Source organism: Monopterus albus, unplaced genomic scaffold, assembly GCF_001952655.1.
Source record: "Monopterus albus unplaced genomic scaffold, M_albus_1.0 scaffold75.1, whole genome shotgun sequence".
NCBI lineage: Eukaryota > Metazoa > Chordata > Actinopteri > Synbranchiformes > Synbranchidae > Monopterus > Monopterus albus.
The window spans coordinates 1,207,010-1,223,450 of NW_018127955.1; the positions used below are offsets into that span (position 1 = coordinate 1,207,010).

A 16,441-nucleotide genomic window follows, 5' to 3' on the forward strand; every position below is an offset into this window, starting at 1 on the left:
GCTCAGACTAGTTCAAGTCAGTTGCAATTGTTTTGGACATGATTAGAATTTTACTTGCAGTGTGGGTGTAACAACATGAAGGAGTACAGAAGTAAGAAGCACCTTTTTCCTTTACACTGATTCCTTCTGTTTTTGATATTTAGCATAAAACTTCAGTTCGATACACTGATTGAACTAATTGCATCATTTAATGCAGATCTGACCAGTCCAACTTGTGGTCCACATACAATCCACTCCACAGTATGTAGTGTAATCCAAGAATGTTATTTGGTATTCAACACATGAAAAATGCGAGGTGCAAAAAATCTGCTTTTGAGCTTTTTATTGCATCATTATGTTTAATCCAATACTATTCTGGCCTTGCTAAGAAAAAATAAAGGGTAAATATAAAAAAGTATAATGATGCCAGCACTCCCTCTAATACTCGTATCATTTTACAGTACTGTGCATGTCTTAATGTGAACTAGTGTGAATATAACAGTAGAAATCAGGCCAGAGGGCACAGATGGATTACAACAATCTGGAGAGGGGTGATATTGGCTGCATATATATAGGATAAGCTCCTATAATGTATACTACATGCCTGTGTGTGGGGGTGAGTGTGTAACAGGAGATATGAGGACTTAAGGGTCTTTATGCATGATCCTGGTCTCTATCTGCCCAAAAGCGAGGAGACAGACACAGGGGAGGCAGAGAGAGAAAGACAAGGCAGATCAAGGGATTGAAAGGTTCTTCAAGATTTGGACCCCTGACCTCTGTGTGTGTGTGTGTGCAGGAGGATGCAAGAGGAAGGTCCTCCCACCCCACCCTGAACCCAGCCCTTTTTCTACCCCCACTGCCATCACCATAACAACAGGGTTAGAGGCCAGCCCATGAGCCTAAAAAGAAAGAAGGTGTACTTTGACATGATCTTAGGTCTAAGTCTTTTTAGAATGCATTCCTCTCTTTTGTTGGGGTTTCTTTTTTCCATGTGCATGTGTTCCTCTTTTTTCACTTTGCATCCACGTTGATAGATTTATTTTTTCCCTGCAGGTTTTTATCCTTGTCAGCAGTTATCTTCCATTTCATTTCTCATTTGTACCTTCACTCTTGAATTGTTTGTTTTCCTTTTTTGTTGCCTCCCTTGACATCACTCAAAACACTTGGCTTTGTGCTCTTTCCACAAGAATTAGCAAACAAATTGGTTGAATCCCAAACAGCAACACACTGATTTGTGCCAAAGTTAACACTCTACCCCACTGTAATGTTTATTGTACATACCCATGGCTGTATGTTTTTCAACTTGCACTTTCAATGAGGCTGTTTCTGTTGTAAAGTGATTAATTTTTGTTAAATCTGAAATCAGTGAATACTCTGTTTGCTTAATCAAATATCTTTAACTGTATAACAACTGCAAACTTTGCACAGTTGCACTGACCAGAATGCTGAAAGTGTACAAAGTAACAAACACAGAAATAACCAGTTCAGCACTGAACACACAACAAAACAAACGCAGTCAACAACATGCATGTGTGGATAATGTATGTATAAATATGTGCATATATTTAGAATTTCTTCCCATTATCATTCCTTTTTCTTAAGGTGGTTTCTTACTGATGTTGAGTTATAGCTGTGGCAATTTTCACTTGTGTGTGTGTGTGTGGTGATGGTGGTGGGGGGTGTCATGAAACCCTCTAATTGGCCCGCTATAGGGAAAAGGGGCTCAAATGCTCAAGTGTATGTGGGTGTAAATTAGGTGATGGATCACACTGTGCTATTCACACATACACCTAGAACCCACGCAGCATATTTCCTGACTCCCCTCCATTCAAACTATATAGTGCACCCCCATGTTATGAATACATCTAAAGCCGTTTTCACATAGGAAGCGGAAGGCTCTGCGCTCACCACAGGGGGTTGGGTGCAGCACAGGGGAGAAGGGTGCACACGCGCAAATTGCGTGCATGTTGGCCGCCAGTTGCTAGGCAACCAAAAAGCTTTCCAGGAGGTGGTTAGCAGATATTAACTAGTTTTTTGAGCAGCGGACTTGGATGCACAATGTATCTATCTACATATCAGCAAAAAGCTCTGGCTTTAGTTGTATTGATGATGAGGAGGAGACCAGCTGCAGCAAAGAAGAAGAGGATGTGGGTCCACCAGAATCAGCTTCTCCTCCAATTTCTTTGTGGTCTGTCAAATTCTCTGCGATTGGACACATCAAGGTGTCATCACAGAGAGCTGCGCCCCAGTTGAACTTCTATTAACTTCAGCACAGGCCACAGGGACGGCACATGTGACTTTGCCCTGTGCTCAGCTCGGCGCAACACAAATGCATTCTTGCACTGCACAAGAAATGAATGGGTTCCATAGCAAAGCCATCACATCCTATCTGAAAATGGTTTAAGCCTTCCTCTATCAGAGCAGTGATCTTATCTTTGGTAACCTGTTATTACTTTCTCTCCAGCTCAGCTGTCACCCAAAATTGAGTCCCACTCATTATTAGTGCCACCCATGTAAAGTTCACACATACATATGCACTACAGTAGATGGATGAATGTACACCCACACAGATCTACATGTGTGCACATTGGCACTTTGCTTTGCTTCCCCCAGGGGAAGCAAGGTCCTGCATCCGCTGGTAAATTGCCTAAACTCTCATCTGCTAATGGGTTACCTGTCTTCCTGCATGTCTGACTCTCTGTCTACATTAATGAGTTTCTGTTGTCTGTCTTGTCTCTGTGCCTTCCTGAATGTCTGATGTCTTGTCTTTATGTAAACTATACTGGCTGTTTTGTCTGTCTCTGACTGCTTCTGCAGCCTGTCTGCTTCTGTTCCCCTCTGCTCAGTCTGCTATAGCTTCATAACACTGGTGGTCTCTTTGTTTTGTTCTAACATTCTTTATTACTCTATATGACTGCTGTTTTCAGGGATCAGTGCTTTCAATATACCCTTTCAAAGAAGCACCTATGTTTCTACTAAACAAACAGGAAATACACTACAAAGCAAAGAACGCTGCTTACATTTGTATTTATATATCTGATAGTATGGACACAAGCTGTAGTAGTAGTAGAATTAGTAATATGCATGCATACCAATAAAATTAACCACAGTAGTAGTAACTATAATAATAGCAGTTATGGAAATGATAAAAAGTACTAAGAGTCATACAGTCAGTGTGCAAAGTTTTCAGACCCTTTCAAGTTTTCCACAATATGTTACGTTGCAGACTCATCTTAAATGGATCAGTCTACACACAATAGTCCACAATGATAAAGTGAAAGCAGTTTTTTTTGAGTGTTTTAAAAATGTATTTAAAAGAATAAAAGGCTGAAATATCCCGTCTACATAAGTATTGAGAACCCTTCACTCAGTGCTTGGCTAAAGCACCTTTGGCAGCAATGACAGCCTCGGGTCTACTTGAGAATGAAACGACAATCTTGGCTCCTTTTTTTGGAATTTTCTTTCATTTGTCTTGGCAGAATCAGGTTGGAAAACTGGGTTGGATGGGCAGAGCTGGTGCACAGCCATGTTCAGGTCTTTCCAGATGCTCTATTGGGTTCAGGTCTGGACTCTGGCTTGGCCACTCCAGGACTTTCACAGAGTCTTCCTGAAGCCAGTCCTGCGTTTTCTTGGCGGTAGGCTTCAGGTTGTTGTCTTGTTGAAATGTAAACCTTCACCCCAGCCTGAGATCCTAAACACTCTGGAGAAGGTTTTCATTCAGAATTGCTCTACATTTTTTTTTACATGTATTCTGACTAGTCCCCCAGTCCCAGTGACAGAAAAGCATCCCCACAGCCTGATGCTGCCACCGCCGTGTGTGACTGTAGGGATGGTACAGTATTTATGAGGTGATGCTCAGTGCTTGTTTTTTTTCACCCACACTGTTGGGAACTGTGGCTGAATAGTTCGGGCTTTGTTTCATCAGACTGCTACCCTAGTAGATGAAAGAAGGGAGACTTTTCTTCTTTACACACCGGGAGCCCAACAAATATGATAAGATGTTGCTATGGCAACCAAGGACTCAGCGTTGTGGGGTTTAAGGAGTGGCATGCACCTAGTCATTGTAATAATACTTGTAATATCATATTGATGTATGTAGATTCATCCGTTTTGTACTTAGTTCCTTTGTGTCTTCCCCATTTTGTCATCAGTCAGCACATTTTTCCTGATTCGAATGTTCTTTTCTTTATTTTTACCTTTTCTGAGCTCTTATGTCTTCACTTTATCTCTGTTTTGATCTCTCTGAGACGTGCCACTCTGCCACTACAGCACACAAAATCTCTGTAGTGGTGTTTGAATCATGAGAAGAAGATGTTTCCTAGTGTAATAAACATTCAGAAAATACTGTTTTAATTTTACAAAGAACCCCAAAACGAACTTTCACTGAGAAAAAAACATGTCAAACACACATGTTGTCATATACTTTCTATTTCACCTTAATATATAAATCCAAATCACTATATATACAGCTTATATACAAGTTCATTCTTGAGCTTCAGTTCATTGACAGGCCTCTCCTGGGTTTCCCAGAAGACATGGAACAGCAATAACGGCACACTTGACCCCTCTGCTCTTTTATTGGCCTCTTCTCCCCTTCATACACAGACACACACACTCACACACCTCAAATCTAATCTGGGAGAGTGAGCCTCCATGGCGATATTCCTCCATCATCCCCTGAGGACTGGAGAAGAGGCGAGGAGAGGGGAGTGTTAATAATTTTATCAGTCGGTGACCTGGAGATAATAAGATTGATAATTTTGGTTCTTGTAGCCTCCTCATATCTCACATACACACACAGAGACAGGTGGAAACACACAGTGCACACAGATTATCATAGTTTCCCATCCTTGCCAACGCTCTCTTACATTGTCTCTCTGTCTGTTCACACATTCAACAATAGTCTGACAACTTACTGAAACTTTATGATTATGAAAGATAATGACAGGAAAGAAAGGTGAACTACGGGCCAGAGGGGAAAACGTGAGTGGGAGAAAGTGAGAGAAAAGTGCTGAGCCAGTGACAGAGAGTGAGAGATTGAAGGAAAATATTAGAAGGGGTGACAGGCTAGTCCTAGCGACAAGGCTGTTTACTGTTTATTTTCGTCTCCAGTCTCATTTCTCTTCATATTGACAGAGTCAAGACGATTTCCTTTTGCTGCTTATTCCTGTGTGGATTTCTGTGTTTTGTGCGTATTTGTGTTTGTGTGTCCTCTGTTTGCCTCATCTACAATCATCCATCTGAACTCAATCTTTCCACAATCACCAGTCGTTATGGTGTCTTCACATAACATCAAGGTCCCAGTGTGGGGTTTCTCATTTTTCCTTCCTTATAAGCAAATTGTATTTAAGTAGATCTGCTCCGTGAAGATGTGCTATTTTCAGCAGTTAATGAAAAACGTAGAGGACCTAATGAATCATGCATGATATGTGGATAAACACTAGGTAGACCAAGCACAGGGCTGTTTTCCTAGCCTCTCAGACTGTGGATTCATCCAATCCAGGTATCAATATGACCTAAGACATCGGACTTGTGTTGTTATCATCTCTCATTATCTTTGTGGAGTACTTGTAGTTAAATAGCCATGAACATATTCTGTGTAATTTATGTTCATGTTTTACAACCCAGATTTTTTTGCAGAAATAGAAAGATGAAGCTGTGAATTCTGAAATATCCATTTTTGTTTACAAGTGTGTGTGTGTGTGTGTGTGTGTGTGTGTGTGTGTGTATCAGGCATTAGTACAAGCCATCCTGAGTGGCCACACTCAAAAGCTAATGCTATAGGTCTCCACAGTGCATAAGAGCTTGCTTATGATGATTTCTGCCTCTTAGTAATCAGGTCAGGGTTGATTGGATTGTTTAATGCATGTGTGTGTGTGTGTGTGTAAATATGGGATTGTGTGCATGTGTGTGAGGAAGGCACACTGGTGCTTCCCTGCAGTGTTGCCTTCTGTAACACAAGTGTATATTTTTGTATGTCTGTGTAACCAACACTCTGCTATAGCAGAACCATACGCTCATCTTAGATCATTATACTACAACTATTATTCCACTTTAAGACTTTATATACAGTATGTGTATGTCCTAATAGTGTTCACCAGTCTGTGGGATTTACCTGAATAAATAAAAGTTAAACATACAGTAGACTGTGCATCCTATTTGTGGTCCATTTCATGTGAATATGCTGTGTGAGCTAAATGTGATGCGTCTCCCACTGGTGTCATGTTTTCCTCTGCTTATATGCTCCATGCAGTTCTCCAAAGAGAAGTACCTGCTGGAGTCTCCGCCCGAGAAACTTCGTAAGGAGCTGGAGGAGGAGCTGAAACTGAGCCCTGCTGACATCAGGAGCCATGGCTGGTACCATGGACACATACCCAGAGAGGTAACCAAACACACACAGCACACTGTACAGTCTATACACATGCACAGCAAAATAATTTATGTCATGTTAGTCAAGATACTGGATACTAGCTTGCTTTCCAAGGCATACTACATCCAGCACACACACAAACACACACACATGTTGTGGTTCCATCACTTCAGGGGGCATTACATTAGATTACATTCATTTCCTGGAGACTTACCCTAACCTTAACATAACAACTGTTTCCCTAAACCTAACCTTACTCTAACTTTAAACCAAGTCATCACTCTAAAATGTAATTTGCATTTTGGGGACTTGCTTTTTGTCCCTAAAAGGACATCAGGTCCCCACAGTGTGACTGTGCAAACAGATTTACCTCAGTCCCTGTAGCAGTGAAATAAATTATGAATGAATAAATAAACACCTTCTAAAAATTGTGTGTTGCTGTTATGCATTTCAATCTCCCACATTTCTTGATACATTTGAAAAATACTGAATTAAATTAGATAAAAGTACAAACACAGTAGTATTTCTGTGTGGGTTGATGTGGTTGTCAACCAACAGTATTAGTTGAGCAATTACTTTGCCAAAGTCTTTGGCTTTGAAAGCACAGTTTAAATGCTTTACACACAGAATGACACTGATTAATGAACCCCATCATCTGTCACAGCTCAGCAGAAATTGCTTTAGCGTTCAGAAGGAGGGAAACTCTGCCAAACAGACAGCTGCGTGTGTCGCTGATGTACGCAATTGAATTTCACAGCTGGTGACTAAGACACAGATACACAGAGACACACGACAGACCTGCACCCGCAAAAGCAGTGCACACACATGTGGAGGGCACTTGTTCATAGACACAACCTCTCACTCTTGATCGACCCCTGTCTCTCACACATAAACACAGACACAGATTCAAATCAGCCATCTGTGAGTCTTTCCTCTTTTAATTTCCATAAAATATTCATTTATTCATGGATTTGCCCCTGTGTAATCTTGGGGAAACCCCGAATCCTTCTGCTATCCAAAACAATACTTAATGACTAGATCTCTGTCACACATCCTGTGAGCAGATACTGCACATTAGGCCCCATAAATCCCATCCTTCCTTTCAGCTTCTTTTCTTTATCCTGTTGTGTTGTTCCCCACTTTAAAGTTAAGACTTTCAGTACGTGCACAAATCACCAGTGAAACATGATATATTCTTAATTTCAGTAAGAGTTCATACAAAAAAGCTACAGCAATTCACCACAACAGATTTATGTATAGAAAGAGGATGCTGGACTTGGTGTGAGCGTTTGACTTGTGTATATATCGCCTCCTGCTGGCCGGTGATGCTCCATGCTGCATTGCATATTTCAAGCCTCTCCTGTGTCGAGCGAATTTAAAGCTTTACACTTCTGTGATCTCTTTGCAGGTAGTTTTAAAGGAAAGACTCCTCATTTTGAAATATGTTTCTCTTTTACTACATGGCTACTGGATCAATATTTATTATCTCTTCTCACGGAAGCAGAGACACGTCTTCAGTGTTGGGTATCAGCAAGATGCGCAGCCTGAAGCTGCTCTGTTGACCATGAAAGGGAGATTGCTTTTCTAGATTGTTTGTTTAGTCAGTAAATTCAAATTGAGTTTCATTTTTACAATAATGCTGAACTCTATAAAATTGATCCTCAGAAAGCCATTCCAGCCACTGTCCCTGACATTTTATCTATTATAGCAAATTACAATCTATGCACAGCAGAGACAGTTTGGCAGTGAGAGAGAGAGAGATTGGTTCAGCAACGCAAACAGCTCGAAGGCACTGTCATAAATAATCATGGTTTTCTAAATTCAATTATTTAGCAGTCAACATGTCAGAAGAACACATGCAGTAGCTCGGTGAGCCAAGTTTGTGTCTAGCTCTTTAGGATCAGAGCTGTGTTGTAACTTAAAACCATATGCATTTTTTTTTCTGTCTAGGTGTCAGAGACTCTGGTTTTGCGTAATGGAGATTTCCTCGTGCGTGATTCTCTGACCAATGTGGGGGACTACGTCATGACCTGTCGATGGGATAATGAGGTGCTGCACTTCAAGATCAGCAAAGTCCTGGTCAAATCCAATGAGACCAAGGTAGTGAGCTTGTGCTGGCTGTTTAACATCTTTCTTTTTGGTACACTTGTCGAAGTGTCCTTGAGCAGGACACTGAACCCCCAGTTGCTCCCAGTGATAACACCGGTGTGAGTGTTTGTGAGTGCGAATGGCCAAATACTGTGAAAGTTCTTTGAGTGTGCTGCAATGCATAGAAAAGTGCTATACAAGACCATTTACATATGGAGGCTATTTTGATGCAGGTGTGTTTGTTGTCTCTGCCACCCAACCTCAATTTTCACCCTGCTTGTTTATTTCTGCTTCATTTTAATATGCATTTTAAGCAGTTATTCCATAATTCTGCACTGTGTAACCTCATTTTAAATGCTGCACAAATAATTGAATTTAGGACTGTTCCTCACTCAGACATTCGTAACCACTCTGGTTACAAAACCTGGAGGCTAGGCTCCCCATCTACAGTGATAACTGGAGTGATTTTGGAGAACACAACAGAAGCTTAGACAAGGCTCAGATTATCTTCTTCACTCTCTTAAAAGTGTTCATACTGCAAGCTAGTTGCAGCCCATATGCAATGATGCAATAATGAATTCTGTTGTCTGATCATCCTCAGGTGCAGTATATGTTGGAGTCTGATAGTTTTGACTCAGTCCAGGAGCTTGTGCGGTTCTATGTTGGCCAGCGTAAACCGGTATCCCAGTCCAGTGGGATCCATATCTACTGTCCAGTCAGCAGGACTCTCCCCCTGCGCTACCTGGAGGCCACTTTCGCCCTGTCCAACAGTAAGCAAGGCTCCACCTACTCACCGTCCAGCCAGAGGGGAGCGCACATCAAGAGAAGGAGTGTCACCATGACCGACGGACTGACCACTGAGAAGATGATACCTCACAGGTGAGGCAAGAGATGGAAAAGTGGTGTGTGTCTGTGTTTCTGAGTGGGACACATGGAGTTCTGTCCTGAAACACAACTTCTGAGCAGCCAATAATAAAACCCTGACAGCCATTGTTTTATTCTTGCCTTATGTTGTATACGTGATCAGTGACTCAGACAGTCCCAGTCCAATTGAGACACCAGAGGCACCACCAGAACCCAAGCCGGAACCTGTGAACAACTGCAGGTTGTGTGTGTGTTTGTGTGTGATACCAGTGTTGTTTTTTAGCACTGAATTAGTGCTCTTACCTCCCACATTCCTGCAGTCCCTTCACTTCACAGACACTATTAGCACATCCCCTAATAATAAGCATCAAGTCTTCTTAGTCCCCTCAGTGTGAAGTTGCAAAATGACTTGCTCACCTGGCCACTTGTGCACTGTATCACTCAAGTTTCAGACAGGCCAAGGCTGTTTGAAACTTGAATCTACAAAGGAGCAGGCAAATATTGTGTACAAGGTTAACGATAAATTTTAGCCTCATAGGGAGTATGTCTAGAAGCTTAGCGAACTTTTAAAGCATGTGACAAAACCACTGTGATTAACCCACTGGGCTTTAGAAAGCAAAAAAAAAAATATTTGGGTGTGAATCTTAAAAACAACACCCAGCACTAAAAATAGTGATTATCTGAGGATTTATTTTCCAAAGTCTTTTCTCTCAAAGTCACATCACACTATTTTTCTGCTCCTGCTTTAAAGCACTGAATATGGTTTTACTTCATAAAAGTACAGTATTTATCATGAAGGTCATACCACCTAAAATGTCCTCCTCTTCTCTCCACCAAAAATAATTAGCATTTACTTTCTTAACCACACCACTCCTGTCATCTGAAACTGATAAGTGTGACATCTCGAGCTGCACTGCTTTGGGTGGGTCCCTTCCGTATCTTACCAGCTTTAAATTCATACTAACATCCTAAAAATATTGTGTTTGCAGCCCGTCAACAATCCACCATCATAAAGATGTGATGCGGAACTGTGCAATGAGCATGGACCAGATTCAGGAGTATCGCTGCCCCTTGTCACCTGTTGGGGAAACCCCAACTCCTGCATATACTGCTAGTAAGTGCTAGTGATACACACATTTAGACATACAAAAATGAATGTGCTTTCGCTCACATTCGCAAACAGTCTTCAGGGATTTTAACATTTCACTCTTTGTCTTTTTGTCAGTGACCAGACTCAGAACCCACTCAGGTGGGCGGGCCCTGGCTGTCGTCCCACCCTCCCCTGTGATACGCCGTTCCAGTGACCCTCAGCTCAGCCCCTCAGACAGTACCAACCCTCCAGACCATCCTGCACATGCCTCTCATTCTGCACACTCCTCACCCGCCCATCATCCCAGCTATCAGTTACATTCCTCAGAAACTGCTGGAAGCTACTGTGATCTCAGACCTTGTCCCGCTGGGCCCCCCAAACCCCCAACTAAGAGCTACGTGGAGCGATTGCGAGTTGAAGAAGAGAAAGAGGAGGGAGAAAGGGAGGAAGAAGGGGGGATATTCAGTGCCCCACAGGTGGAAACAGCATCCTCACTCAGGCCATCCAGGTACAAGACATATATAAACTCAAGATTAGGTTTCCAAAATTGCACTTTATGGGTTTTTTTTTAACCTGATTTGCAGTACTTTATAAAAAGGTCTCACAATACAAAAACAGCTTTATGAGAAAATCTCAAAGAATATCTGACACAAAAGAAATTTGGGTATTAATTCATGGTACATTAGATGCACTGAGAAAAGAATATTTACACTGTCAAAAATTTACTTGACAATTTAACCACTATAAATGCATTGTGAGCGGAGCTGCCAAATTTTATCTTGTACATCAAAGACTTAATATGTCATCTATATTATTATGTATTTGCTAAAAACAGAACAAAACATCTTACTATTTGCACCAAATCTGGATTATGGTGATCGAGTTTTGATTGTCCATTATGTAAGGCAGAATCTACATTCATGAAATTGATGTAATGCCCATAGAAAGTACAGAAAAGCGCTCACTCAGCTTTGTCTAGTTACTTTATGGCTACACTTTTAGCTGTCAGCTTGGGGGCTCAGCCAATCTAGTGGTTGTAGTGAGATCTAAGCAATTCATGCAAACTAAACCATCATTTGAATGTGGGACTATCATTCTGAATGCATATGGTGGGACTATCATCTGAATCTGAATAGCTGGTTGACATCTGCATGACTGCTATTATCAGTGATTTTTATCATCTCTCAGTTGTGTTGGTATCATTGTACAGTATATTAGGGATGCAAATTTTAAGCCATGTACTCCATCTTTGATGTAATGTAGGAACAATTTCACCCTAGTTTGTCGACCAGAGTGCACTAGCAACTTTATTTATCATCTGTAAAATGCTCACCTCAGTAAATACACTGCTAATATTCTAAATGTAAGGGAACCTTATCAAAATTGTTCTTTATGTCCTGTGTACATATTCATTGAACCAAACTCCTGAATGGCCAGATGAGTCCACCAGGTTATGAAAAATTCTGTTGCAACCTATGTATCTTTAAAAAAACTCACTCAGTGCTCATGTCCTGCCGACATTCAATGTTTTCTGATGTGGTGCGATCACTCCTGTTCAGGTATGTGTCTTGCCTGCTACCAGCTGAGAATAAGCCTCTGGAGATGTTGGTCCTGAAAAGGGTCAAAGAGCTTCTGGCTGAGGTGGATGCAAGGACCGCAGCTAAACACATCACCCTGGTGGATTGCACGGTACATGCAAACACACAAATTTATGCATCTCAAATGCAAGAACACATGCAGTTAAATATGTATTTACATAAGCCAATAAAAAGTAGGCAAACGTAAATATACTCACACGGAGAAGAAGAAATACCTGCAGACACATATCACACATACATGTGACCTAACCATCTTTTTAAACTCTTGGTAGGTTGCTAGAATATTGGGTGTGACCTCAGAGATGCAAAGGATGATGGGAGTGTCCTCAGGGCTGGAGTTACTGACACTTCCGCATGGACATCAGCTGAGACTTGACCTACTGGAGAGGTACAAACATGCATTTTCTTTTCACGGTTTCCCTTTATACATGACACGGCAACTGCCTCACTCCTTCAGTTACTGATCATCTCTTCTGTTCTTCTCATCCCTCCTCGTGTCATCACCCTCCAAATCTTTCATCATATTTATTGCTTTTCATCTTCTGTTCCACCTCAGTTTTTTCTCCTCTGCTTTCCTATGGTTGCTTATAAATCAATACAATGTAGCAACATGTTACTAGCAAGCGTGGTAAAAACTAAATGTGATATATTAAGCTTTGTTTAAATCTTACAATAAATGCTTTGTAAACTTATTCAACAAAGCACAATACTTGAAATAAAGTATAGGGCAACTTCATCAAATAGGCTTTGACTCAACTTTTTTTGCTTTCCTATCAGCAGAAATAATGGCCTTTTATTGCATTTTATTGAAAAGCACATTTGTATGTCCTCAGGTTCTACACCATGTCTATCATGATGGCAGTGGACCTGCTCGGGTGCACAGGAAGCACAGAGGAGAGGGCGGCCTTGCTCCATAAGACTATTCAATTAGCAGCAGAGTTGAAAAGCAACCTGGGCAACATGTTTGGCTTTGCTGCTGTGATGAGAGCCCTGGAGCTGCCGCAGGTGAGAGATACAGATAGAGGCCACAATCATTAGCACAAAAACTTCAAAGATTTCTATCAGGGTTTTGTCTCAAATCCTCTCTTACTTGTTGTTGTTGTTGTTGCATCACCCATAATGCAGATTTCCCGCCTGGAGCAGACATGGGTGACATTACGGCAGAGACACACAGAAGGTGCTATTCTATATGAGAAGAACCTCAAACCTTTCATAAAAAATATGAACGATGGCAAAGGTGAGATCCTAGTTTATGTGGAAAGTTCTGGGCTTGTGAATCATACAAACATGTTCAAGTGTGTATTTATTTACAAATCAAGGCTCGACTTGCTTACAGAGTCCAGTGTCCTCTCCAACACCTCCTTCCCACACATCATTCCTGTCCTGTCCTTACTGGAGCGAGGCATGGCTCTCGGGGAGGTGCCGGAGCCGTGGGAGAGCGCAGAGGTGGGAGTTGACGTGGTCATGTACCACCTAGAGGCGGCTCGTACCATCGCATATCACGGGGGGATCTTCAGAACTAATGCTGAGACCAAACTGCAGGGTAAGGCCAAGTGTAGAAAAGTTCTCACCACATCTTTTTTGTTGTTGTTGTACAGTCAGTAGGTCTTACATCTTATACTGTCAGTGTGTTATTATTAATCAATGATGAGTATGCCCAGTGTCACAACATAATTAACTTGATAATGATCATATGTGTGTGGTTACTATATTGACTGTATTGATCCCTAATACCTTCCCATTAGTTCTCAGTTTGAGGTCATTACTGCTTTATTGAACAGTCTGTCAATAGCTATCAGTTCACATCTCTGTTTTCTGTTGTATCTTGCTATTGATCAGCCTGACTTCAGTCTGCTCCTTACCTCAACGGTTCTATAAGCCAAAGTGGAGATGTTGATGTCACAGAGGTATTAAAATAGGTTGAGCTGAAGATGTTTATGTTTAGAGAGATTGAGCACTGAGGGAGAATGTATGCTTAGGCACACAGGTTAAATTCTCTGTTGTCTGGCTGCTTGAACAAGTGTATTGTTTGTGTTTTTCAGTTCTAAACAGAGGAACAGACAGGATTAAAATGTTTTTTATAAAATCAGCTACAGCTGAGTTTTAGCTTTAGTCTTTTTGTAACTTTTTTGTTTTCTGTGAATCTCTAATTCACCATGATCATTATGATTCTTCTACAAAGAGTAACTTCCTCTCCTCTGCTCTCCAGGATTCCAGGAGCATGCAGAAATACATGAGATCTTCCAGACGGAGTTTCAGATGCGTCTCCTGTGGGGCAGCCGTGGCTCTGAGGGCAGCCAAGCAGAGCGTTACGAGAAGTTTGATAAGGTCCTCACCGCCCTATCACACAAACTAGAGCCTCCTGTGCGCCACAGTGAGCTATAGCACCTGTCCAACCTGAAAAAGAAAAAAAAAAAACTAACATCTGCACTCACCACTCACTGTGGTATGGTCTTGTTTTGTATTGCAAAGAGTGATGTGGAAGAATCCAGCATGAACACAGGGAGGGGTAAGAGTGAATGAAGAGGCAGCTAAAAAAGAATGTCCAGCGAGCACCAGGAATACAGAAGAAAGGTTTGCTCACTGAAAACATGCAACACTCACTATGGACTCCAGTAATTACATTGAGCTTCTTCTGTTTGTCCCTGTGGACTTCCTCTCTTAGCACTAAAATATTATAATGACAGCAGAGAGGAGACAAGCTGAGTGGAAAGAAAGATGTGGGAGACAGGTGACCAGTTTTTCTGCTTGGTACAAACAGTAACATGTGTACAGCATCCCCCGAGGGCCAAACAAAGCTGCAGAGTTTGGCTTTGCTCCAATAAAATACAGACACTCTCTTGTTTCTGTCACACACTGTAGCAAAAATGACAACAATAACTTACATAGTTCATATATACTGTAGATGTTTTGTCTGTGTGAGTGAGTAAGTGGGTAAGTGTGTATGTCTGTATGCGTGGATGTGTTTACATTCCTTAATTTTGGGTGTCATTAAGGCTTTTCTTATTTATTTCTTATGATCAAAGGATATCGGAACATTATGGACATTGCTTCACCAAACTCATGTGAATCACTCAGTGGCCATTCAGAAGGAACCGTGATTTAAAACCTTATTAAATACCCTGTGAATCAAGCAGTCCCACTGAATCCCATTAACGATGTATCAGGCAAGCGTTAATATATGTATCAGAATGAAAGCAGAAGTAACGCAGCAGCTTCAAGATGAGGGTTTTGTGATTTGTTAAAAACACTTAGGACAAAGCGAGCTTTCACTGTTGCAGCTGTTTGACTAATGCATTTGATATTGTGTCTTGCGCACAAAATGTAGCTAAAACATGTATTGTGAGACAGGAAAACTGGATGTATACTCTATTAACCTAGTTAAAGCAATGGTTCACTCAGTATAGAAACATTTATTAACATGCTGGTATGACTGAGATTCAGCAATCTGGAGCTGAAGTTTATACATTTGCAAAAATAATGGTTGATGCATGCAGCAATAAATGCTGTACTAAGTAAAATGTTGCTTTAAACAAATCATTTAAATGTCAAGATTTGTCATACTTGAGAAATATACAGATGATAAGCTTTAATGAAACTTGACAGGCTATGACAGTCTGACATCTTTCGCCTTTTGTCAGGTTGAAAATCTGAATGAAAAAAGGCCAGTTCAGTTAAGGACATGTGGATCATAGCCCAGCTACAGAGAATGTTTTTGGTTTGAATTTCTGTTCAGAAACATGGGACTTAAAGACCTTGATCTTTTTTATTTTATTGGGATTAGAGTTTGGTTGGCTGTTCAGTGTCTGTTCCCTCTGTTTACCATATGTGGCCCTGAGGGGGCTGGAGAACAACTTTCTGGGCTATGCAATCATTTCAAACAAGGGCTGAGACCCACTAAAGAAAAGATCTTTGTCAGTTTTAAAACACCATCTTCTTTTTGACATGTCTATCCTGTGTTTCTCCTATCCTTTTCTTATCTGCATTGATGATCTATATACAGTACTGTGCAAAAGAGATTTGTTGTTTTAGCGATGTCATTGACTATATATAATTATTTATCAGAATACAACTAAAAAATGCAGGAAACGTGTGCACAGTATTACAGAATGTCAGAAACATCAGAAAACAAACAGTATAATCAAGATGTGGTATTCAAGCTGTTCTAAAGAAGAATCCAGAGAGGCCAAGGACAAAAATAGGAGTGGAAGGCCAAGAAAACTGTCAACATCTAATGAGAAGTTTTTTAGATTCAGCATCTGGCAGCAGCATCTTGATGCCAAGTTGATCTTTCCACAGTCCAAAGAAGTTTGATCAGGAACAACCTTTGTGGAAGGACAGCAGCCAAGAAATAACTTTTGCAGAAGGAGGACAGGGAGAAAAGGTTGAGATCGGAGTGAAGATCAGTGGAAAAGACTATTATGGAGATATGAATCAAGGTTTGACATTTTC

At 41.1% G+C, this 16,441-nt stretch overlaps 1 protein-coding gene across 2 annotated transcripts in view; it reads left to right on the top strand.

Moving 5' to 3' along the window:
• Positions 1–14,857, top strand: part of sh2d3ca (SH2 domain containing 3Ca) — a 57,363-nt gene extending 42,506 nt beyond the window's left edge. The window contains exons 5-16 of one of the 2 annotated variants that reach the window (XM_020606071.1): positions 6,233–6,361; positions 8,300–8,449; positions 9,039–9,316; positions 9,465–9,542; positions 10,291–10,415; positions 10,527–10,899; positions 11,951–12,080; positions 12,262–12,377; positions 12,823–12,994; positions 13,115–13,226; positions 13,326–13,532; positions 14,199–14,857. In XM_020606071.1, coding sequence (XP_020461727.1) covers positions 6,233–6,361; positions 8,300–8,449; positions 9,039–9,316; positions 9,465–9,542; positions 10,291–10,415; positions 10,527–10,899; positions 11,951–12,080; positions 12,262–12,377; positions 12,823–12,994; positions 13,115–13,226; positions 13,326–13,532; positions 14,199–14,374 — 2,046 coding nt within the window. In that variant the 3' untranslated portion in view covers positions 14,375–14,857. The remainder of the gene's footprint in view (positions 1–6,232; positions 6,362–8,299; positions 8,450–9,038; positions 9,317–9,464; positions 9,543–10,290; positions 10,416–10,526; positions 10,900–11,950; positions 12,081–12,261; positions 12,378–12,822; positions 12,995–13,114; positions 13,227–13,325; positions 13,533–14,198) is intronic. The other variant, XM_020606072.1, reaches the window with a different exon arrangement.
• Positions 14,858–16,441: the final 1,584 nt, after the last annotated feature.